The 25823-nt window shown below is 36.0% G+C and overlaps 1 protein-coding gene across 1 annotated transcript in view; it reads right to left on the reverse strand.

Moving 5' to 3' along the window:
- Positions 1-3121: 3121 nt before the first annotated feature.
- Positions 3122-25823, reverse strand: part of ABCA12 (ATP binding cassette subfamily A member 12) — a 164114-nt gene continuing 141412 nt past the window's right edge. The window contains exons 40-53 of the mRNA XM_019727083.2: positions 23868-23922; positions 23119-23296; positions 21605-21720; positions 20385-20544; positions 19009-19262; positions 16757-16961; positions 15562-15671; positions 15117-15258; positions 13183-13317; positions 11109-11212; positions 9823-9915; positions 8607-8712; positions 5878-6015; positions 3122-4521 (exon numbers count right to left, since the gene is read on the reverse strand). Of these exons, the coding sequence (XP_019582642.2) occupies positions 4414-4521; positions 5878-6015; positions 8607-8712; positions 9823-9915; positions 11109-11212; positions 13183-13317; positions 15117-15258; positions 15562-15671; positions 16757-16961; positions 19009-19262; positions 20385-20544; positions 21605-21720; positions 23119-23296; positions 23868-23922 (1904 nt within the window). The 3' untranslated portion in view covers positions 3122-4413. The remainder of the gene's footprint in view (positions 4522-5877; positions 6016-8606; positions 8713-9822; positions 9916-11108; positions 11213-13182; positions 13318-15116; positions 15259-15561; positions 15672-16756; positions 16962-19008; positions 19263-20384; positions 20545-21604; positions 21721-23118; positions 23297-23867; positions 23923-25823) is intronic.

Raw genomic sequence — 25823 nt, forward strand, 5'->3', positions numbered from 1 at the left:
AGTGTGCTTCATACAGAATTAACATTTTAATTAATTTCATTTCTCCGGCAGTTATTTTAAATTTTCATAGCTAGTCTTCTAAAACTAAAACAAACATAATTGTAAAAAAAAAGTTAAATCAAAAATTATGAAAACAGGGGCCGGTCTGGTGGCTCAGATGGTTAGAGCTCCATGCTCCTAACTCCGAAGGCTGCCAGTTCGATTCCCACATGGGCCAGTGAGCTGTCACCCACAAGGTTGCCAGTTCAATTCCTCGAGTCCCGCAAGGGATGATGGGCTCCGCCCCCTGCAACTAAGAGTGAACACGGCACCTTGAGCCGAGCTGCTGCTGAGCTCCCGGATGGCTCAGTTGGTTGGAGTGCATCCTCTCAACCACAATGTTGCTGGTTCGACTACCGCAAGGGATGGTGGGCTGTGCCCCCTGCAACTAGAAACGGCAACTGGACCTGGAGTTGAGCTGCGCCCTCCACAACTAAGACTGAAAGGACAACAACTTGAAACTGAACGGCACCCTCCACAACTAAGATTGAAAGGACAACAACTTGACTTGGAAAAAAGGCCTGGAAGTACACACTGTTCCCCAATAAAGTCCTGTTCCCCTTCCCCAATAAAATTTTTAAAAAAATTATGAAAACATTTGTAAATTGAAAGAGACTTCTTTTGTCCTTCAAATATTTATCGGACACCCACATGTTGATATTGTGCTGAATATGGGATGCGCAATAATGAAGAAAAATAGTTTATTACTTTTAAAGAACTTACAGTGTAGTGGGAAGAATAAGACACAGAGAGAAATGATTTATAAGGCAACGCAGAAATGCTTCTGCAGAGGCATGCGCAAAATGCTTTTGTAACAGGATAGAACAATGAACTCTGCCTGAGGATCTCTGGGAAGGTTTCCTTAAAGAGAAGACAGGGGAGAGAGGTGGTGAGGAAGATAAAGAGGAGATTTTAGATAAAAGTTAAGTGGGGATAAGGAAGCAGGGTTTTCAAGAGAAAGGAATAGTGTGAGCCAAATGGTACAGAAATGAACAAAGATCTCACATGACAGGAAAGAGCAAGAAATTCACTGAAGTCGGCACACAGACTGCATGAGAAAGAGAGGTAGAAGCATTGGGGGCTGGATTATGAAATACTCTGAGGATTAGTGAAGGAGTTTGCATTTCATCCTGTGGATTATGAAAAACCAGTCTGGGTTTACGAGCAAGGGAGTGATAAGAATAACTTTGTAACAAATGATGCCAAAGGAAATAATATCATTCCCTTTTGGCTTGCTGTCATTATATTTAAAATCTTATGTTGTGAAGGTTACTTTAATAAAGCAAGCAGGCTCCCAGAGTCCTTTGGGGGTAAAAGGATGTAAGCCTGCTCCACCATACCTACCTTCGTCTAGGAGGCATTTGCTGTTCGTCTATGGGATTATCATCTCAGAGGAAAAGAATGGATCATTTAGGCAGAGAGCATATTTGGAGAAGTTAATTATATATCTCTTTCCATTCTTCTGATTTTGCACCGAGTGTTTTAATATTACAAAAATCAGGTTTTATAGGTGAAATGAAGACTGCCATAATCCTCAGAGGTAATTCAGTTACCTCAGATAAAAAAGCTGATTCTGTATGTGTTATCCAGATTGAAGGCAATCCTCCAAGAACTGGGAATTTTCAAAACATTTTCTCTATTGCCAAGAAGCCCAAAGGGATGTGGATTCAAATAGTTTTTCATGTATATTCCTTACCTATATGCAAAAATGTACCATGAAACCCTAACACTGTACATCCTTACAGACAAAAAGACAAAGAAGAAATAAATGTGCAGGAATGTATAAAAACAAAGCATTAGATTTCTGATTCCCAAAAAGATGCCTTCATCCTTCCATGTAGGTGGAGTCACTGTAATTTCTGTATTATGGAATCAAGCATCGTCTTTCTTTTTTCTCTCCATGACTAAATGACCTCCTGAGAAACTTCACTGCATTTCAGAGATTGAAACAGAACAAAGCTGCTCAGTTTTTAAACCAATCAGTCTAGCTTCTCTTCTGTTTCTCATTCATTTATTTATTCATCCATTTAACCAACAAATATTTATTGAGTGCTACAAATATTTCTTGTGTGTAGATACTGGTGGGAAAACAAGGAAGATAAAATAGATCTTCTGTCCGCATAGAGCTTCATATCTATTGAGAGAAACAAATACTAAATACTCAAACAAAAGTGCAATTCTGCCATCTGGAGGCCAGCTTGGGCATCCCTGCCCGAGGAGAGGTAGATGAGATTGGATGGAATGCCCCAAGTTCATGTCCTGTGGGGCTCAGAAGCTCTATTCTGCACATATCTGGGGCTCTTTGTCTCATGATCTTGGCCGCTAGGCTTCTCTTGTTCCTTTTCAAAGAAGACATTAACACATCCTTGCCTCGATTTCTACTAGATATCCACATAAAGCGTTTGTAAATGTGGCGGACTTTAGTGAAGATTTAGGGCTAATGAGGACAGTCCAGAGAGCATGGTTGCTCAACAAATGAATGTGAATACGTATTTGGATATTCATGGTTTTAACAGTTCACTGAACCACTCCACTTTCTCACTGGACTTTCATCTCTCTTCATCCTCAATCTCCCACCATCTCACTGGTTCCTCCTTCTTCCACTTCCTTTCTCTCCTTTCCCTTTACTTCTGTTCCTACCATTGCTCAGAAGCAAGCAAGAAACCAACCACCACAATAACAAACACAATGAACAATAAACAAACCACAAATACCTTTATTCTTTCATGAAGCCTGACTTTTTTTCTTTTGTTGTTTGGTCATCCTCTTAGTTACACCTTCTACTCCAAAGGTTTCTCTATGTATTATACTTGACACAGACATTGCTATCCCATAACAAATTCTGTTCCTGTCTGTTAAGATATATATTGTTAGTCTGGATATATCAGAAATTTGGGTGCATGCTCTGACAGAAAAGTAGGAGGTACAATAAGTACAGTATTAGAACAGGGGACTGGATTTAAACAGAACCTAGGGAAGGAAAGCTTCTCGGAGAGAGACTAACAATTCTGAAGAGTGTTAGCTAGGCAGAAAGAGTGGTAGAAGAACATTTCAAGCAAGGGAACAACATATGCAAAGGTCTGGAGATGGGAAGGAGCTTGGAGCACTGGAAAGACCAAAAAGAAGACAGAATACCTAGACGCAAAAGAGGAAAGGAAGATGAAAGGGATGAGCATGGAGAGGTTAGCAGGAGCCAGGTCACATGGGACCTTGTGGTTGCAGTGCTTAGATTCCTGGCTCTTCTCTGACAAATGAAATGACTTCAAGAATTGTTTTTTCTGAACCTCGAGTTTATTGATTTTTGAAACAGAAACAGTTGTGCCAAAGCTGACAAACTCACACACACACACACACACACACACACACACACACACACACACATGCAAATGTTACATAAAGCACCTTCCCTGAGGGCCATATAACTTGGCATTACTACCAATTTTATAGCCAAATACATGATTCTGGGTCAGCTGGGTAATTAGCTGAAAATTATCTTCATTTTCTCTCTACAGGAATGTTTCCTGCAGAGAAACCCAGAATATGAGGCTTTTTTGGTCAGAGCTTGAAAAAACAAAACAAAACAAAAAAATTGCCTGCCCGCAGCACATGAATTCTCTATCAGTTTTCAGGATTTGTATCTGTCTAGCTGACACATCCACTTCCCCCTGAAGAGCAGGTAGCGTCTTGCTCTGCCCTGTGCCTTACTGTCGTCAAGGCCTGGCAAGAATAAGTCTAAGTTCTGTTTACCACCAGGGTAAACGGCCCCCCTATGGCATTCTTGTAGAAAGCCATTTTTATTGTTGTTATTATTCAGAAAGTCCCCAACTATTTATAGGTACTGAAAATGACATATATATTGCAGACATTATGGCCACTGCTTACTGCTAATGCTAACCTGACTCTTAGCACTTGAAACATCACAGTGTATTTATATATTCATGATGACGTTCATTCTGTTATTTTCTGGAAATAAATGATTTTGTTTGCTTTCCCAATGTTACCTACCCCACGATGACCTTACTTTTCTTTCCCACTCTTACTTTTCAACTACTAATAACCATGCCTTTTAAGCTGTCTTTTTATTGAAAGTAATAAATTAAGACATTTGTCTTCAGGTAGTCCATTTTTGCATAAGAGTCACCAGTAGCACACTCACAGTACTGAACATATAGGAATTCATTTCAGTAGCAATAGCATTCATTGACCTTAGAAAGAAAACGTTCTGGTTATAGTTACTTGCTAGCTTTATACAATTGTAACTTTCTACACAATATAATACTTTAAAATTAAGATATTTTAAAGAAGTGGTATCTTCTGTGGTTCTTCCTCCAAATGAAGCCATTGCCTTTGCTGAGATCAAGTTTGTTGGAGGTACTAAGACTCCATCCGGTGATCCCGTGAGTCAACGCTTATGGTGGAAACGTGGCTACTGGTATCAGCAGTTTCATAGGATTTTTGGTCTTTGGCAAAGTTGATGAAAACCTGATTTTTCAAGGGAAATTAAGCCATTAGTGCTTGGCAAACCAAAGGAAGAAATAAGGTTAATTTACATACACACGCACACACAATCACGTGCATGCACGCACACACAATGGGAGAGCAAATAAGAACACTAGATTTTATAAGGGCATGCCCACACATATATACACACTCTAACTAGGAGTCCTTCCTTTACATATTCAAATTTAACTGGAGTTTGAAAATAATACCTATACCTACAACTACAGTTACATTTATCAGCATAATAGAAATCTGAAGCCATAATTGAATATATATATATATATATATATATATATATATATATCCACATATCTGCACCCATATGACCTACATCAATATCTCTATTAAATATAAACAAGGAGTCCAACCCTAGCCCTTATCAAATGCTTGCATGGTAATGTTGAGAGAAATTTCACTAGTTTTAAGAGGTAATGCCCTAAAATGAAATTTGTATAGAACGTCTATGTTAACATTATGTTCAGTAAGCCAATTATTTAACAGGCAAACCTTTATTACTTTGTTTAAAAATCCTTATAACCTATTAATTTCATCCAGAAAACAGATTCATCCAGAAAATATTGAGATTCTATTTTGTGCCAGACATGAGCGCAGTAGTAGTTGGTTACAAGTCAAAGGCTAAATATTTTGTGTTGGAAAAGCCACACTTGCCTAAAGTCCCCATAGAAAATTATCCATAAATGACAGCACCATATATTGACTCAGAGGTCCCTAAGACCTCCCTTTCAGACCCATTTCAGTGGTAGGGGCAACCAAATGTTCTATATATCAGGTTGGTTGAGCTGTGTAAAATCAGGTGATGAAGGATGCTCCAATAAATTACATTTATTAAATATAAATGCAATTAAGACGTGATGTGAGTGAAACAAAAGATTTTTGCATTTGCCACTTCGGTTGTCTGAATCTGACAAATGTAAAGGTCTGGCACCAAATTCCCTCTGGATGCCCCCATCGTATTCCAATACAGGACGCCAATCAATGTAAATGTTATTTCAGAAACCTACCAAGGAGGAACTAAGGAAAGTGTTAACAGCTATTTGTTTTACAGGTGAAAATAATGTTTTGCTGCTTTACATGTACATATAACTAAATGGATCCAGATGTCTTGTAGAAGGGGAAAAATCTTCTTTTCTCCATTAAAAAATAGTTAATGCTTTTAACATTTCCCTAACATCCCCAAATGCAGTTAGAAATAAGTTAAGCTAAGTTTTTCCAGTGCAAGATTAGATATTGCTGCAACTAAAAATAAATTGAATGTCATTGGAAAGAAATAAACAGAATGTGTAGTGATGTGCCCATGGCCCACGGAGCCCAGCTTACCTCTTCCAGGGTAGTCTGACTCACTAAGAAATTTGTGATATTTAAAGCAGTCTTGTTGGTTTCCAGCAGATCAAAAATGTTTGCTACTCCTCCTGCCGTGACTGGTACATGATACTCTAGCATGCTGAGGTGCTGATCCTGTGGGAAACAAAAGGGAAAACAATGTATTTTGCAATGTCAGATAATATTGACTTGATTAGATACTTAAGCAAGAGCCAAGAAAAATACTGAAATTCATTCCCCTGAAAACGATGCAACTGTGTAAATAATGGGTATGTTTTGAAACTAACAGCTTACAAAGATGAGACGAAAAGTTTTATGAATGTCAAAGAGAAAACAAATTAAAAAGTTAATGAAAATTCCTAAGTATTGTATACCCATGTGCACTTATAAAGTCATTAGAGTCTTGCCTGGAAAAAAATATTGTGGAATGATATTTCAGATATCGGATTATACTCAGCTCACATAAGCATTTTCAGAGATCACTGCTAGAAATTTCATTTTTTTAATGTTAAAATTCTTCTAAAAAGCTGGGGGGTAGCTGCTCAATTTATGTTGGCTAAAGAGGCTAGGTTCAAAAGCATTGTCCAGGAAAAACCTCATTCAAATAGCGGCATGTTTTTTCACAACTCACCCTAAAATTATCTTGAATTTCTTTATGTCAGTCCATAGTATTACCATCTACTTAGTAATCTACACTCATTTCCTTGGAGTATCTTTAACACCTTGCTTTTCTGCATATTTAATCAGTGATCACATCCTATTTATTTTCTTCTAAAATAGCTCTCAAATTTAACTTTCCCTCTCTATTTGCACTATCAGTATCATTAACCTGAGACACATTATTCCACATCTGAGTTACTGCAATGACCTCTTCAGAAGCCTAGAAACTATATACCCTCATATATTCTGTCACAAAGCAGCCAGAATAGTATTTCCTAAACACTAGTTTGATCGGGATGTTTGCTCCAGAATCCATCCCTTCAACCTATATGGGTCAGATCAAGACTGTGTATTTCTGCCGGTATTTAAGACTTCCACTACTGAAAACCCCTCTTCTCACACCTTTGCTCACTGCCAAGCCCCTCTCATTGACTTGTGTTTGCAGCTCACCTGTCACTGCCATCAGGCTGTCTTATTTACTTTTACTTCCAAATTGTTCTTGCTATTTCCCTTCTAGAGATCTAGAAACCACCACATTCTTATAAAGAATGGTCTGTTTAGGAAGAAATAAGACTTATCATCACTACATTTGTCTTGTGTAACCCTGGTCCCAGGAGAAGCATACCATGGCAAATGTAATCTTATCAAGCAGGGAATAAGCACAGATTTCAATCCAGAAATACACTGAAGGAAAAAGCACGATGCCCAAAACGATTTGGGGATGGAAAGTGACACTCAATTCTTAAATTTGATTTTGATATAGGTGATAGAAAATGGGCTTTGATAATCATAAAAGCTATTATCTCCTGGAGAAGTTAGCCAAAGTTTGGGAGGTTGAGACAAAGGTATTTTGTACAGATAAAACAATTGTTTTTAAAAAATGCACTCTATTTTGCTCTCTACAATCACTTCACATTGATATGATGCCTTATAGATTATGAAATAGCTCTTAATTAAAGTTTATTGGGGTGACACTTATTAGTAAAGCTACATAGGTTTCAGGTGTACAATTCTGTAATATATCCTCTATCACATTGTGTGTTCACCATCCGGAGTCAGTTCTCCTTCTATCTCTATGCTTGATCCCTATCATTGTGGAAATTTTATCATTTATTTCTCACACCAATCTTGTAAAGTAGATGTCATTATTCCTATTTTACAAATGAGGAAAATGAGGCTCAGAGACTTCCATTGTCTTGCTGGAAATCACACAGGGAGAGCTGGACCTTCGCCCAAGGCTTTCAGTTTCTTTTCACCATTCTACACATGATTTCCTTTTAAAAATAGTCATTTGCTATAATCATCTTATACAAATTATCTGTATATGAAAGATGTTATATAGTGATAACATTTTTTTGCCAAGTGCATTTATTTTAAATATGTACTGTGTAAGCCAAATAGGCATGTAGCTGTATCTGTACTAATGTATCTGTATTAATTTAATTTTAATTTGTTAGTATGATATGTATGCATTACATTCTGTAGATATGGATAGATAAGATGAAATTAATTGAACAATGTTTCAACTAGTGTGCATCTAAGAACTTGATTTTCAAGCAGTTCTGCTCAAAACTTTGTGGGCTTGTCTTCTAAATGAGGGGAGTACAGAAGATAATCTCTTCTGGCTGTGATATTGGGGAACTCTATTTTTTTTTCTAAGAAAAAATGTACTTGGTCACATAATATTTGTCATCCCTGTGTTCCCTAAGGATATGACTAGTAAACTAGTTATGTATACAACTGAAAAACTAATACAATATGGTCATAAAGCCTTTGTGAAGAAGAAATAAATCAAGAGATGTACAAAGACTCTGTTACTTTTAAATAGCTACAAAAATATAATTTTGTAATTATATTTGAAAATGTTTGAAGATTCCATTTGAAGAATAGAATAATTTGAAGATTCTATTTGTTCATACTTAGTGTGTTTCAGAGTATCTTAAACTAACAACTATATTAAGATTCATAATAAAGCTATGATCAACTTGAAAATTGCAAACGTCCACTATGATTTTCGACTATCAAAAGCAGTCAAAATTCAAAAGGCAGGAGAGTCTCTTACTTACTTTTAAGTATGTTTTTGGAAAGTGCAGTTGCATGAACCTTGTAAGGGCCTCCATGCTAACTTTGGTATTCTTCACATGAACCTTGACGGTAAATCCTCGTCCAAACCTAGAAAGAAAATGTAGAAAAAATGATGTGAGTTAAATTTTGCTGAAATAGCTCCCCTGGAATTCTAGATAATGAAACAGGACCCAAGCTGACCATTACAGCCCTTTTTCTTCTATAAAGACTCTCATTTTGCCATAAAAGTTCAGGGCATGTTGCAAACTGGAAATAGCGCACTGCCATGGTTTTAAAAAATTTATTTCTACCACTATACAAAGTCAGACTCTTTGGACAAAAGCTGCATTAGAAAGAAAATATAAAATCTTGGCTTTCTTTGACATCCATGAATTGGCAATTGATGTCTATTTCTGGGGTTAAAAACTTTCTAATTTAAAGCAAACAAGGTCTTGAGAGGCAAGTCACTGGAGATTTGGTGTCAACAATAAAGATTAACATCACTGAGGTTTTAAAAATACATATACTAGCTACCTGTTAGCACCAAGTGTAGAGTTTGTAAACAAGTCACAACAGACTGTCTGAGAACCACATATGAGGCCTCTTCCATCCTCTTTTCTTATCTTGGTTAATACTATCTTATAAGAAAGCCAAGTTGTACAGATAAAGGTATAATGGCATCAAGTTTGGAGATTAACATGAATATATATATATATACACACACACACATATATATGTGCAGTCTGGCAAATATAAAATATTAATTTAATTTTAATTTGTTAGTATGATATTTATGCACATTTCCCCCATGTATTTTTGACTACAAGGTTTTGAATGTGGTAAAAATATCAAATAGCTTACTGAATGCCTGTGCAAATGGCAAATGAACATGCTAGATGAAAATCTATGCCTTCACATACCTGTCAAGGTCTAATTTGTTATTGAGTAAACACTTGAAAGTGCTTCCTGAGGGTATTTTGGTTGTGGACTAATTTTTTAAGAGCTTTTAGGCCTTGTAGGTTTTGGGGTTATTAACTAAAAATACACCCAACCCTCGCTAAGATAATTTAACTTTAAGATGAGTCAATGATTCACTTCTCTATTCCATTTTCACTACTAATTGAAGGATGGGCTCTTGAGATAATCCTTGAAAGTGGGTGGAGTAGTTTTAGGTTGATTATCCTACACTATATGTTAACCAGTGCATTTGTTTTTCACCTGCTCTTTATATGCTGCAAAGATCCAATACATTGGAACCTTCCATTCACCATAATGGCCAGCCTGGTGCAGAGAGCTTCACATTCTTCCATGCTGAAAGACAGCAGAATCACATCAGAACTCTGGGCAAAGAAAATTGGGCTCCAGTTCATGAATAAAAGCTTAACTGTTTCATTATGACACCTTAAGATCCTTAAAATGGCTTTTCCCTTGAAGAACAACAACAAAAATTACTCTACATTAGATGTCTTCATGTAAGGTTTATTACTGTTCATTCTCACACTTGAAGTCCTCTCTCTCACCTGGAATGACCTCTTTATCCAACACATTGTTTCTTTCAAGTTCTTTCCAGCTTTGTCTTAAGACCTATATTTCCTAAGAAATGTTCCCAAAATAATGCTGAGGCTTTTTTTTCCCCACTATGCTTCATACTCTGTATTCAGTTAGCTTTCATATTTTTGTGTTTGTAACTAGGTAACCAGATTGATTATGTAATTTCTAATTTCATGGAGTATAACTGGAGCAGATCTTAAGTATCACCCTGTCCACTTCATTCAAAAGTTCATGCAAATTGAATGATTGGCTCCAGAGTATATAGTGTGTAGGGCCAAGACTAAGATAGAAACAAGTCTCTGGATCATACATAAATTTAGTACTTTCCTATTATATGATAATTATCACAAGGCCAACCTTGTGAGAAAGGCACAGATATAATAAAATGCTTCAGTAGCTTGTATACTTAACTAATTAGAAGGGTTTACCTTATGGAGGAGGCCTGTGAGCTGGTTCTTAAAGGACTGGTAAGATCAGAACTTGGAGAGATTTTGTGAAAAGACTGTTCCCAGTGGAAAGCACAGCCAAAGAAAGGGCATGGTGACAGGAGAGATAAAGGAGCATATATGAAGTCCTTCGGATTGACTTATAGGAGACGGTATTGTAGGAAAAATGGGCTAGAAATTCAGATGAGGCCAGATCATAAAAGGTCTTGTATTCTAAGCTGAAAGATGCTAAACTTTATGTGATAGGTGATAGGGAGTCATAGCTGAGTTAAGAGGGTCAGAAGTCGTAAGACATTTGTTTTCAAAAAGCTTGCTTAGGCCCTATCCCACCTCAGGAGCTGGATTCTCACCATGAAACCTGTCTGACTTGCTCCTAAGACTATACACATAAATTACTTTCACCTAATTGTGGAATTCATTATCAACACATATACACGGGATTCCCTTTTCCCACCTAGCATCCCCAAATCACGTCAGTTGACCTCAAAGCTCCTGCACACGGTTTACCTGTGAGATGTGAGAATGACGGAACATTTATTCTGTACTTCTTCCGAAATTATCTTCCAGAGGTGCCGTTTTGACTTGGGATCCATTCCAGAGCTTGGCTCATCCTTAATAGAAAGTTACAAGGAAAATTTATCAAGTTAATTAATTTTTGATGGGGTTCTTTACATGAATCACTACATCTCACTTGCCTAGAACAGAAATCACTTGGCAAAGTCCTGTGACTAACTTGTTTTATACTTAATAGGCTCCTTTCTGCTGTTGTCAAAAAGCTCAAAATTAATCATTTAAAATTGTCGTTTTGTTTTAAAAAGCGACTCATTGAAGTTGACACCCTGTTACTTTACACTTGTCTTATGTATTTCTTTGGGAAAAAAAATTCTCCTTCGCATACTGACAAAGCAGAGTTTTTACATTTAATACTACATTGTTGCTTATATATGTGAAGCTAAACAACAAGATCTCTGCCTCGCTGATGGCACAATTGTGTCTGCGAGTGATAATAGGCTATGTGAAGTGGAAAGAACACAATTTGATTTTTCAGTTAATGTGTTTGTGGTGTATTTTTAGCTTCATGTTCTTAATTGAAATTTAATACCCCCTGGGGAAATAAGCATAAGATTTGCAGAAACTGCCAAGTCGAAAGATAGGAATTATATTTTAAAAGTAAATGATGTTTTGAAAAATTGTTCAGACATAAAATTAGACATGTAGCAATGGATGATGTAAACAAGCAATAATAGGTCCTGACAGATGATCAAACCAACAAATTATAGGTCAACAGTAGGTAAAAATTAAAAATATACATCTGTAACAGAAAGTGTGCACACAGATAGGATCACCAGAGGCTCGTTTTTATAGTGAGGAGTTACATTTAAAGAAAGGAGAGAATGTTAATTTGGGGTAACAGTAAAGGAAATATTGTCACTGCTCCTGTTTTTGTCGATGATAGCATATATAGTAAATGGATATAGAAGAAAATAAGTGTCTTTGTGTTGTAGACTGTACTTCAGGTAGGCTCATTCATATGTAACATTTACATGGCGCTTTTAACTTTTTGAAATACTTTACATCTATTATCTCACAGGGGTGCCTCAGGATTGTTTTGTTCAATTTAAGGGACACTTACACAATAGAATTCCATTAAAAGCATTGACTAACAGGGATACAATGCATTATAAGCCTCTGGTATTGTAGAAAGATGGGCTGTGCATCATTCTGTCTGGGCAGTTTACATGAATTGATCCTCTGTATGACTTACACCCTGGAATAATGTGGTGATTTATAAGTGGATTTTTATTGCGTATAGTTAAGACTCTTTTGGAGTTTGAAGGTCCTTAAACTAAGAGGATCTTCCAAACTAAGGGCAAGCTTATTTCTCTGGAATAAACATGTTTTACAATGTTTGGTCTGGGGAGCAGAATGCTGTGTTACCCCTGTGAATAATTTACATTTCCAGGTGATCCATTGAATAATCCAGCTCTTAATGAAAATATAACTGTTGAATGCATTTTATTTATTTATTTTTTTTTTTGCCTTTGAAATTTTCAGATAAAATGGAATGGCATGTTATCGATCACATCCCAATGCAGGTAATTCATATTTTTAAGTAACAGGAAAACACAATTTTAGCACAACACATTGTCTTAAAGTGTATCTTTGCTTCTTTCTAGAAGTTTAAAAATATGCTAATTCACCTGGTCAGGTACTTATAGCACTGATTTCTTCAATAATTGGGAATCAAATTCTACCATATTCCGTAATTTTACTTACTCATTTGTATACCCTGAATTTATTCCACCTACTTCCCATTCCCATGCCAAGTGTATCCTCTGAAACTGGCTGCAACACAGCTTCAGACAAAAACATTTTTGAGGGCATACTGTTGTGGCAACAAATTATTTGCTGATATAAATTCCCTAAATGAAATAGTACAGGTAAAGTGCTTTGTGAAATAACCAGCACAGTGAGCCCTCCATAAATGTTTATTCCAATAATGAGAATGAAACAGCACATACACACAATTGGAAGGGAGGTTCTAATTATGCAATAGGCTTTTTCACAATGACTCACTTACCAGCAGTAGAATGGAAGGTTTCCCTATCAGGGCCAGTGCAGTGGATAGTTTTCTTTTGGTGCCGTAACTGCACATGGAGGTGGCCCTGTCCTTGTAGGGCATCAGGTGAAGTCTCCGCATTAGCTTATGAACAGTCTGTAGGCAGAAAAGGGGAGATGGGTTGACCTCTTGCTAACACCCTTAAAGCACTAAACGGCAAAAAAACTGTTTGTGAAAAGAAAGTTTTATAATAAGGAAATACATACCTGGAAAATTCAAACATTTAAACTCAACAGAGATTTTATTTTTATATTCAAAGGTCTGCCTAAAAATTCATAATCATGAAAGGGATAAAAGCAATTTCATGGAGGCTCATTTTCGAGTGGGATGTTTCTCCCCCAAAACATGTGTGTGTGTGTGTTTATTTATGATTGCAGATTGTTCTTTCTGTTACCTCAACACAGAGCTTCCTTATAAAGCTTAATAGAGCTAAAACAGAAATCAGCCTTTCTCAAAGCACGTCTCTCATTAATTGTCATCATGATTTCATCTTTTTTTTTTTTTAACCAAGTGGTGAGTTATCACAAAGGCTTTAAATCTTTTAAAAACTGACCCAATATCAAAACTTTACTATGTTAACTGAGGAATCATGGGTGCTTGTGGTTATTTCTGTAGTTAAACAGTCCTGGAAAATTGTGGAATCCTAGGATTTCAATAGGTCTTAAGATTGTAAAAATAGAGGAAAACACCCTAAGGGTTAGCCATTCCATTGCAAGGGCAAATAATTGTAGTGGAGTACAAAATCACAGTAAAAAAAAGAAAAATTCAAATTGGAAGCTATTCTATTTTACTTGGGCATTTTGTAGGTAATTCCATGTTTTAATACTTATCTGGACACTGAAGGATGTACAGGCATTGCCAACCAATGCTCAACCCAGAGCCAAGGCAAGTGTGAGCCTTTATTTGATAATTCTTTTATTTATTTGTTTGTTTGTTTTTGTTTGTTTATGTATGTATTTACTTACTTAGTTATTTATTTATATTATTATCTTCAGCTGTACAAAACAACATAGTGATTAGACATTTACACAGCTCACAAAGTGATAACCCCAACAAGTCTACTACCCCTCTGACACCGTACTTAGCTATTGTACCACCATTGACTATATTCTCATGCTGTACTTTACCTCCTGTGAATATATATACTTTTTAAAATTATAGTTGACATTCAATATTATTTTATATTAGTTTCAGGTGATTGCTAATTTGTGCAGCCACTATGGAAAACGGTAGGGAGGTTACTTAAAAAATTAAAAATAGAACTACCTTATGACCCAGCAATTCCATTCCTGGGCATTTACCCAAAGAAATCCAAAACACTAATTCAAAGATATATGTACCCCTATGTTCATTGCAGCACTATTTACAAATAGCCAAGATATGGAAGCAACCCAAGTGCCCACAGATGAGTGGCTAAAGAAATTGTGGCACACACTTGATAGTTCTTAAAAAGTAACTGAATAGACAGCTGCCAAGGAGCTTCTAAATCCAAGTTCATATGCATGTATATGATATACACAATCAAGCTAATACTGTATCCATTGTCAGGAAGAAAATGCCAGTTTTCCAGATGTCATCTTGGTCTTGAGGTTGGATGTTTAGGAAGCAGAAACAATAATGTGTTTTTTTCAATTATAGTTGACATTCAATATTATTTTCTATTCATTTTAGGTATACAGCATAGTGGTTAGATATTTATACAATTTACAAAGTGATCCCCGCCATAAGTCTAGCACCATACATAGTGATTAAAGTATTATTGACTGTATTCTCTATACTGCACTTTACATCCTGTGATTATTTTGTAACTGCCAATTTGTACTTCTTAATTCCTTCACCTTTTTTAACCCAATAATGATTTCCAAATGAACTAGTTTTTCCATGCTCATACTCACTTCTTTAATATCTTTTTCTGGAATTCCATGTATCCTGGCGTAGAAGTACAAATGTTCTTCCACAGTGACCAGGTCATCTAAAGCATCTTCCTGAGGGCAGTAGCCAACTAACGAGCTGTGAGAGTCCACATGAGCCAGGGAACTGAAATGAGAGAATCAGAAACACCGATGAGGTTCGAAAGATAGTTCCCTCCTAGTCCCCAAATGTTGGGAAGGTAGCTCTGTTTTGGTCATGGTGACTGGTGATTCTAATAAAAAGAGATAAAATAATCTCACTGTTATAGTTACACTTGAAGGGTTAAAAATTCCCACTTGCTTGAATAGCTGTTTTTTTCCCCTAAGGATTTAATAAGATAACCACAAAATAGCATAAAGGGTTTGTTTTAATTATTTTTCTCATTCAGTTATGTTATGCTTAGTAAGTTGAAGCATTTGTTTTTCATACCCAGTCTTATTTCTGATCAGAATGTTTCCACTTGAAGGAATTATGTCTCCCGTCAGCATCTTGAAGATAGTGGTCTTCCCTGCTCCATTCACCCCAAGAAGGCCAAAGCACTGGTTTGGGGGAGGAAAAAAAAGATGTTAAACCTTAATCTAAAGCAAAGATATGTTACTATTGTATCTCTTTCCTACTTCTCCATGGGTGAAATAAATTACTAAGAAAAATAAATCACTGGAATTATTCATGGATATTGTGCTCTGTTGGCATTTGATAAAACGTTCTCTTTTACAATGAACGAGTACGTCTGTGTCTTTTTGCCCCTCTTTAACTACATCTGAAAATTTGTGTGTGTGAGGGTGTGTGTGTGTGTGTGTGTATGATTTGTTTTATATATATTATAGCATACTTCCGTGTGACGTGTTAAAATCCCCAAGTAAGATATGCTAACCTGACAAAGTAATTATATTTATAGATTTCACATTTTTCACACAAATTTTAATCACAACTTTACTGAATAAACTACTGAAGCAATAATTTCTATATGCTGTTGAATAAATTTGATGCATTTACTTTGTAGCTCTGCTCGGAAAGCAGGGAAATACCCACATTCTCTTTCTCCTTTCAAACCTGCTATGAACATGGTAAAAATAAATATGGATGCAGTCTAAGAACTCACTTCTTTTTTTTTAAATTAAAGTTTATTGGGGTGACAATTGTTAGTAAAGTTACGTAGGTAGATGAGGGTAAAAGGGATCAATATATGATGATGGAAAGAACTGACTCTGGGTGGTGAACACAAAATGTGCCATATAGATGATGTGTTACAGAATTGTATACCTGAAACCTATGTAACTCACTTCTAACAAGTGATTTCCTTACACTATTTTTCAAAGAGGTCTAGGAACTAAAAGTTGAAGAAAGCACCCTGTACAGGCTTCTTGACTGGAAGTCCACCCCAGGAAAACAGCAGCATGGGAAAGGGCTCAGGACTTGGTATGGGGTGAATCCTCTCTATCAAGAGGAAAGACTTATAGGATAGGTAACACATGGACACTTGTAAATTACATATATAGAATCCATCAACATATTCAGAGGTTGGCTTCCATGTTTTTAAAAAAAACATTAAGGAAAGATAAAGATTTTTATTTGTCATTTATCACGCCAATATTAAGGACAGAAACAAAATATGGTTCCTTACCTCCCCGGCGGGTATCCCAATGCTAATGTTGTTTACAGCTACAATTTTTTTGTGAATAAGTTGGTAGTTCTTTGTGAGGCGATGGAGTTGGACCAGGTCAAATTCATCTGCCCCATTCTCGACTCTCAACCTCTCAGCCCGCACATCTTCATCTTCATCTATTGTCTCAATTACAGGTGAAGAATTAAATTTTCTGAAGAAGAGTCTAAAAACATGAACCCAATGATTTGGCATCAATGATTCTGAAATGGCACCACTCGATTTCAACATGTTTTAATGGGTTCTCACTTCACTGAAAGTATGCTGCTATCTATCACATACCGGGTTTGTTTTAAATTTGTTATACATGATGCTACTCAAGTAACTTAAAAATTAGTATGAATGCTCTTCACTGTATTTGCTATGATATTTGAATAACTTTTGCTTTCCACACCTTAAATGCTTATAGATCCACTGTTACAATTCAGATTCCTAATTTTAGTAACAAGGAGGTCAGTTTGGGTTTGAAAGTTACTTCCTAACAAAGACCAGAGTTATTAATAAGACTCAACACTTACAAGATCACAGTCAATGACCATTTAAAAAAAAATCCTCTCCATTTATTCTTTTATTATCAATAATGTGAATGTTATTCTATATACTTATTACTGTGAATGTCTTACCTGGCATGTATCCAATATATTAAGGTTATCAGCCCTGGAAACTCACTAAGTCTCATACTCACCTCAGTGTCTTACCTAACGAATACCAAAGCAAAGCAAACCAAACAAAACGTAATAACCCAACAAATCAATTCAGGTCTTCCTCCCAATGTCCCTGTTTCTTTTAATGATATCCTCCGAGATTCCAACTGTGTTTTTTTTTTTCAATCTTCCCCATTCCAAAACCCACTCTTGCACTCAGTCTGCTAGCACTGGAAATGCCTTATAGTAATACTCAGTTATTGTCATCGATCACTTTTCTGTCTGTTTCTATTACCATCACGGGTTTTCACTCTCACCTAGATTTCCCCAGGACCTTCAAACTGCTCTAGTGTCTCTGACTCTTCCATTCCAATCTGCGCTACCTCCATAAAATCATACCTCCTGACATATCATCTGATCATGTTGCTCTCTCTTCAAAAACCTTTAATGGACGACTATTTGCTGAATAAAGTCCAAACCATATCTCTTTAACCAAGCATCCAATAAACGCCCTAATCTCCCACACTTTGGCTCCTACTGTTTTATCATATTTGTTGTATGTTCTAATAAATTGTGTTGCTCATTTCTCCAATATGCCCAAAGATTTTTTTTCTCTATCTTTACTCTTGTCATTTTTAAATTATTATTAACTTGTTTTATTTTTTATAGTGATACACGCACATCATGTATTAAAATGGTACTATAGAATATATAGTGTAAAGTAAGTCTCCTTTAACCATATACAATTCTCTTCAACCAAGACACACATATTTAGAGATGGGTCATTCATATGTATGCACAAATAATATATATTTCTTTTCTAACTCAAATGGTAATATACTTTACACATGTAGTTCTAAACCTTGCATTTTTTTTACTTAATAAATAGTAGAAGTAATGCCAAATATTATGTGGAGAAGTGTATCATTCTGTCTAATGGCTGCATAGTGTTTAATTTATGAATATATATATAATTTATTTAACCAGTCCCTAAATGAAGGCCATTTAGATTGTTTTTTCTATTAGGAAATGGTTGCTGTGATGAATAATTTTATTCATACACTATTCTGCATATTTGTGAGCATATCTATAGAAAAAAATCCTAGAAATGGAATTGCTGGGTCAATGGCATGCATATTTCTTTTCACTTATGATTCTGTCCGTTTTCAATTTTCTTTTCCCCAATTCATTGCTAATATGCTACCTACTCAATCTGCTTTTCCTATTTCTATTTTCTATTTCTCCAAACTCAAACTCTGCATAAACAAAAACTACATCTTTTGTTTATGTATCTACTTTCTCTCTATCACTGAATCTTAATCTCTTTAAGGCTCACAATTGTGCTTAATTTTACCCTCCAGTCTACAGCCATTCTTACAGACAAATAATAAGGACTGATAATTATTTACTGAACGGAATGAATGGTGAATTATACTACCATTTTTAAAAAAGTTTTCTTGAGCAAAACATTTCCATACTCATGGAAAAACTTTGGCTATTGATCCCTCCGTGAATATTTTGAAATTGAGTCCCAGCGTGGATGTCAAACACTGTTTTCATTATACTTACCTGAATTTCTTTATCAGCCACTCATTGATTATGAGTCGCAAGAAAAAGAACATGGTGCCTTGAGAAACCAAAGCCACAAACATTGCACCTAGTTTATCCATCTCAAAGGTTTCACTTGGGAATTCCACACCATATGCTTTTAAGAAGTCTAGGACTGACTGTTGTTGGGAAAGTTCAATCAAACCGTAGCCAAAACAGAATTGCGGGAAAATCAGGAAAATGCGCTTGAGGGTTTCAGAGATAAGTTCTAAAGTCTGAAACAAGAGAAATAAAAATGGAGGTCAGTGTTAGACTTCCAATAAGTTCACAAAAATGTAAAACTGGATGTACACAAACATTGGAACCTGAGAAACTTATCTAGATTATCAATGATTTCACATGTATGCGGAATTTACATATGAATATTTCCTGTAACTAAATGGTGGAGATTTATTACTAAAATACAAGCAGAAATGATTATATTTCCCTTGAGATGATCTAAGGCATCAGACTAAACCCTGAAGGCAGAATCACTTCTAGATGCCTTAGATCCTAGGAATGTAAGAATAGCTGGGGTGTTGCTGTCTGATGCGGAGTATTGGGCTATCGGTAGATGCCTAAGTAAAAGAGGAATTTAATACAGTACAATTTCAAAACCTAAGGTAATTTCTATCTGAAGAGGGACTAAAATGGTGACATGAGTTGTGAGAGAGACAACCTATCTTAAGGAGAAGCAAATGGCTCATTTTCGTGTTATTCACACTTGGGGCCAACCACTTGCACCTCGTGAATTTTCTTCTTCCTTCTGGAGTGTGCTTGTTTTCTCCTCAGTTCACTTCATTTCCTCCCTATTCTTTTCCAATCAATTGCCTGGCAATGTTAGTGCTTCCCTTCTCACTAATCCTAATTGTCGGCTCTGAATTGAAAGTGATGCTTACGATGAAGTAGGCTCCAATACATGATTGAGAGGGAATGAATTAGGTTTTTTTCTCTATGAACGAATGTTCAAATGAATCTTAACCCATAGTCATATAACTAAGCCATTGCGCGTGTCACTACCACTCCATAACAATTTGTTATGAGTAAAATTTTAGTTGACCAGTTGGTTGAATGATTTTTGTAGTGCCATACAATGTATCTGATTTCACCTCCATCACCCTACTCAAGCCCTGTCATATGTCAATAGTTTTGATGCTGGGTAAGTATAATCATAGGCATTAATCTTGATGGAACCTGAAAAGAATTTTAAAAGGCTGTAGTTTCTCCTCCACTGAATTTAATAGAATCTAATGAAAGTCCTCTTTTCTATTTGGAGAATGCAAAATCCAGAAAATCTTTCCACATTGACTATGTTTGATACAGTCACTGAAGTTTAGCAGAGTAATAAAGGACCTTACCGGATCATTAGGCTTTTCCTTGGAGAGAAAGTATACCACTGACAAGGAGACAATGGAATTGATGCCAAAAAAAAGGTTGATGCAGACGTAAGTGATGAAAGCCATTCCCGTTTCGTGGAAAAGCCCAGCCAGCAAGTACATCCAAGAAAACGTGGCATACCTGTATGTTTAATAATACTAAAGATTAAAATGATGCCTAATTATTCTCATGTATTAGATGCATACATACATGCATGCAGGCATACATACATGTATACGTACATAAATACAGACATAAATACATACTTAGATGGGGTTCCAAAGTGAAAATAAACATTAGTGATGAGTTGCCAAGCTCTGTGGTTAGATCTCTCTTTTATTTTATTTTTCTCTTTAACAACAACAACAATGCAAAGAATGTTTTTAAATGACAGTAAGAAGCCTCTCTTTTAAGGACTCTTGAACAGTCCTACATCATTACAGTTTCCAAGTAATTCCTCCTAGAGATGGTGTTACCCTACCTAGGCAAGACTTTTTTTTTTCTTCTCAGAAATATGAATTTAATCAACATAAATCTTACAATTTAAAGTTGAGGAAGACTAATGTTATTATTGTTAGATACGCACATAAGGCATGCTTAGAAGCTGGATGTCTTGTGTGAAGAAATACTTGAGCAACTTTTGGGGCATTGTAGTAGAACTAGAGACAGAGAGATCCTTCATCAGCTGCAATTGCTAATTAAATGGATACTACCCATGCATTCGGGGCAGAAAGAATTGCTACACTAAGCATCGATTGTATCAACCAATATTACCTATATTACCCTAATATAGTAACAATATTATGTGTTTGTTTTAGACATCTACAAAAATATAAATAAAATAAATATAAATATATATACCTTAAAAATGCTACATATATTCATAATTTGTCAATATCCATACATTTATACACATTTTTCTGATAATTCTAAAGCCTCAATAATTATGCAAATTAAATTACATATGTAAATCGTTAAGCATGATACGTGGTATCTAGTAAGTATTCATTAATGGTAGATACTGCTATTGAAAGCAACACTCACTTTCAATAGTATTGTACTTTACAAATATGAACTAGCAAGTGTCATCACTCATGGCTAATGAAACACCAAGGCAATTATAAGTGAGCCTATGAGATTTAGGTCCTGTTTGTGCCAAGGAGAATTTAATTCTATGAATTCTTCTTTCACTGCAGCTTACCCAAACAGCAGGAGTAGGAGAGATACAGCACCCAGGTTGTTCTCACTGTAGAAGGCAGGTAACTTGAAAATTGCAATGACAGCAATTGAAAATGTTACAGGCACCAAGTAGAAGACCTATAAGAATATGCAAAAAAATGTTTAATATATGGCACGTTTTTTATTTTAATGAATCAATGGCCCATCTAGTTTAAAAGTGTCACAAGACGACCTAAAAATATTTAAAGAAATGAAGTTTTATTTCTGTTCCTATTGCTTGTAACTGTTCAGCTTATTTTACATTGATTTCATTCTAGAATCTGTCTCCTGCAATACGAGGTCAAGCAAGCCTTCATGTGCACAGATATCCATGGAGCCGCTAGTGTTCCTGCCTCCAGACTTTCCGACTTGGGATTCTTCAGTGCAAGCGGTTCAGTGAGAAAGATAAGACAGCCAGGTATCTTGGTATTAGATTCAGTCCTCAAACTATTGATTTTGTTTTGAATGCTGGAACTCTCTAGATGGCTGATTTGGAAGGCTTGGTCATCACTCTGAGCCACTTTGTGCAAAACAGCAGGGCAGAGGATTCCATATTCTTGTAATCACAGGTGTATGGAAGAATTCGGTGTTTCATCGACAAGCAGAAATATTAAGTGCTGAGAGTTTGCAACAAGATGCACACAATAAGAGAGATGGTGATTTAATTTGGGGGGGCTCCTAAATTGGACAACAGAATCCAAATAGTAAGCAGCCCTTCACAGAAGTGTGTACTTTCAAACTTTCTTAACACTGAGCTCCTATTAAGTCCAGAGAAGTTATTGGCATTCTTTTAGATTTGATTTCTAGAACAAACACATTTCAGACCTCACTGGGTACATTAACAAAATGGATATGCAGTTAATTAGTCTCCAATCGTTTAAGCCAACTCAGACAATTTCGCCATAATAACTAGGCAAAGCATACCCACCCTGGGCTGTGGGCCAATACTGGCCCATTTTGAGTTAAGAAAAGCCATCTAAACTTTAGGACCATTTTATGCAAATGAGAAAGCTATCAATAAAATTCATCCTTTATTGTCCCTACTACTTTGACATTTTCACTATTATTTGATTAAATTTTTATAAGTGTGATTATTTGGCACCAATGGGCAACACCATTCTGCAAAACCTCAATTTCTCAGACTTCAGTGTGCAAAAAATAACTTGGGGTATTTTGTTCAAAATGCATATTCTCCAGGTTCCTCTCCCAAGATATGGATCTAATAGGTCTGGTGTAAGGCGCAGGAACCTGCATTCAACAAGTGTCCTGGGGGATCTAATCTGTGTGGTCCTCAGACCACAGAGATGAGAACAGGTGGATTTCTCTTGCCTCCAGCCACTGGATGAATATAAACATGATGCAAATTATTTTTTTTCTTAATTTACTTATTTTGTCATAATAATCTGAACTAACTAGCATAAATAAATCTCAAATATAAAACTGATGTCTTCTACACAAATCAATCCTGTCTTCCCTGTCATGAAACAATGTACTCACCATGTCATAAATGAAGTTTGTTACCCAGTAGCATGTCACACCAACGCCTGAAATATGCTGCAACTGCTTGGCTTTGGTCTGATGCTCCCTTACAACGTAGGTGACGAAGCTGGCGGTGGTGACAGAGTAGCCCATCAGGATGGAGAGTGCCACTAAAATATCGATTAAGCTGCTCATTCTATAATGAGCAACAAGGAGAAGAAAGCACACATAAGCTTTTGGAACTCTCTTCCATCCAGAAAGATTCATGACTAAAACCATCAACAAAACAGTCTAAGAGTTGGCTGTGACACAAATAAGTTTTCCTACAAGGCAGCCAGATAATATCTTCTCCAAGACTTGTCTGTGACCCTGGAATAAATGTAGCTCTAGTGCATCTGAATTGGTTAGGGCTATTTGATACAAAAACCTCGGTCTCTGTGGATTGTGGGGTGTATCAAGGGATATTTAGTTCTTGAGCATAGAAATTGTACTTAAATGCTATGCAGAGAAATTGAAATGATGACACACTTATGCACTTGACTTATAAAAGCAGCAGATTCTTGAATCTACAGTCAACAAGCTCTACTTGGCAACCCCACTGTACACTCTTTCAGAAACTTCCTTTTATTCCAGTGAGTGACTTATATTACCAGCTTTTCTAGATTGACATGTATTCCGATACAACTGGGATTTCTCATTATAATGCTTTATGCAGAGGCTCAATTATGCCAAGGAGGAAGTAAGTCACGCCATATATATCTACTTACGTGGCTTGTTCTTGGTCTTGCACTCCAGGGTAAGGATGACTATACATGATGATGCCTTAAAGAAGAGACCGTCCTTTTCATTAGTAAATATTCAGTCTATCAGAAATACCAATTTTTAGATGGATAATATACAATACTTGCCTCCTGATGCTATGCTATAAAGAATTTTACTTTAGAGATACTCTTTTAAAGGGAAATGATTTTCTCCCAATCTCATCAATGCCATATAATTGGTGGCTCTCACATAAAAAGAAAAAAAAGTTTTACACATCATGTATGGAATTTTGAGGGAAGGGGCAAGAATTTACATTTCCTATGTAGCACTTTCCTCTCCATTTAAGTAATTGTTTTCCACTTTCTCCTCTGCACTTCAGAAATGTATGGCATTTATAGAAGCAACTCAATAGAAGACCAATTATAGGAGGATCTCCTGAAGAACAGACACTTACCACCCCCATTCCTCTTTATTGCACTATTGGCTGTAGTGGAGAAATATTGTATCTGAGAAGATCACTCCTCCTTTGCTATTTCTAAGATGACTATTGTTCTAGAATTCTACCACAGTAGGGCTTTGAGCTTCAGTCACTCCCAAGAGATTTTCACTGAGACATAAAGATCCAGGAGGATTCAGAGAAACTAGCTGGCTCCAGAAAAATAGTCACTTAATTCCAGTACAGTCCTAAATTATTGGGGTTTCCCAGAGTTGGTTATCCTCTCTGAGTTAGAAGCAAAGTGATTTTTCCCCTCTCCTTCCTTAGAGGACGTTGGTTAGCCAGAGTCAGAATGGGCTGGCAACTGTTTCCCAAAGGACCACAGTGTAAAGGCAAAGTCTATACTGTCTGAGTAACTTTGGAAAAGAGTGGTAGGTATGGAAGGAAGATATTCATTAAATATTTGTTGCTATGGAGTCATTAGCTGAAGGCAAACTTACTGTTCACATAGCATATGTCCATTATATTAAGAAGTTAAGGACCTTGCATAGCACCCAGATTATAGAATTATTCTAAAGTTACATTCTCTCCATTAATTTAAAATTATAATTTTTATTAAGTAGAACATGACGTGTTTTGAAGTTGAATTCTGAAATTGTTATATGTTAAAGAAATAAGTATATCATGAAAGCCAAACAAAGAAACTAACAACAATAATAACCAGCTTGCCCTAGAATTTTAATCAGATCATTGAGGGAGTGAACTTTTCTTATCTTTTTTGTCTTTTTTTTTTAGAAATTAGTGGCCTCGCTTTTTACTGAGATTCAATTTTCCTTGGGACCTTACAGAAACCTTTTTGCTGAATTATAATATAGGCAAGGGGAAAACATTTTTTTTTAATTTCTGATTTGCATTTGAGGAATCTTTGCAAATACATTTAGCCCAATATGAAAAATGGTGCTGAACCAATTGTTTTCATACATATGTTTAGCTGAAAGATTAAGGAAACGTGTCAGAGTTAGGCATGTATCTCAAAATCTTCTCTGTGGGTTCTATAGCATCCACATAACGATAGCAGTTCAGTGATTAGTTAATGAATAATTATTAAATCTAATCGAATCTTAAAATTTCAACTATTTCCCCTACACACAATATACATTAAAGGCAACACATTTTATGTTATCTGTACAATGGTAAACCTAAAATGAGATACTTCTCATTGACCGTTGTTACTAATGCAGTAAAGGATAAGAATGAAACTAGGGTGAAGGGAACAATGTGTCAGTTGTTTTTGAAAAAGAGCCTAGTCATATAACAGTTGGTACTAAAAACAAGCAAACCTATATTCTTTGGGAAGAAAGAGAAGAATTTTTATGTTCAATTAACCATGAGAGGAAACTACATGAATATAATAGACATTAACATTTCAAAGGAAAGCTAATTAAAAAATTGTAATAGCATGTGAGAATTCAAACAAAATCAATTTTCCAGCTAAACCTAGTTCATGTAGAATTCAACAAAGATG

Source organism: Rhinolophus sinicus, linkage group LG01, assembly GCF_036562045.2.
Source record: "Rhinolophus sinicus isolate RSC01 linkage group LG01, ASM3656204v1, whole genome shotgun sequence".
NCBI classification, from domain to species: Eukaryota; Metazoa; Chordata; class Mammalia; order Chiroptera; family Rhinolophidae; genus Rhinolophus; species Rhinolophus sinicus.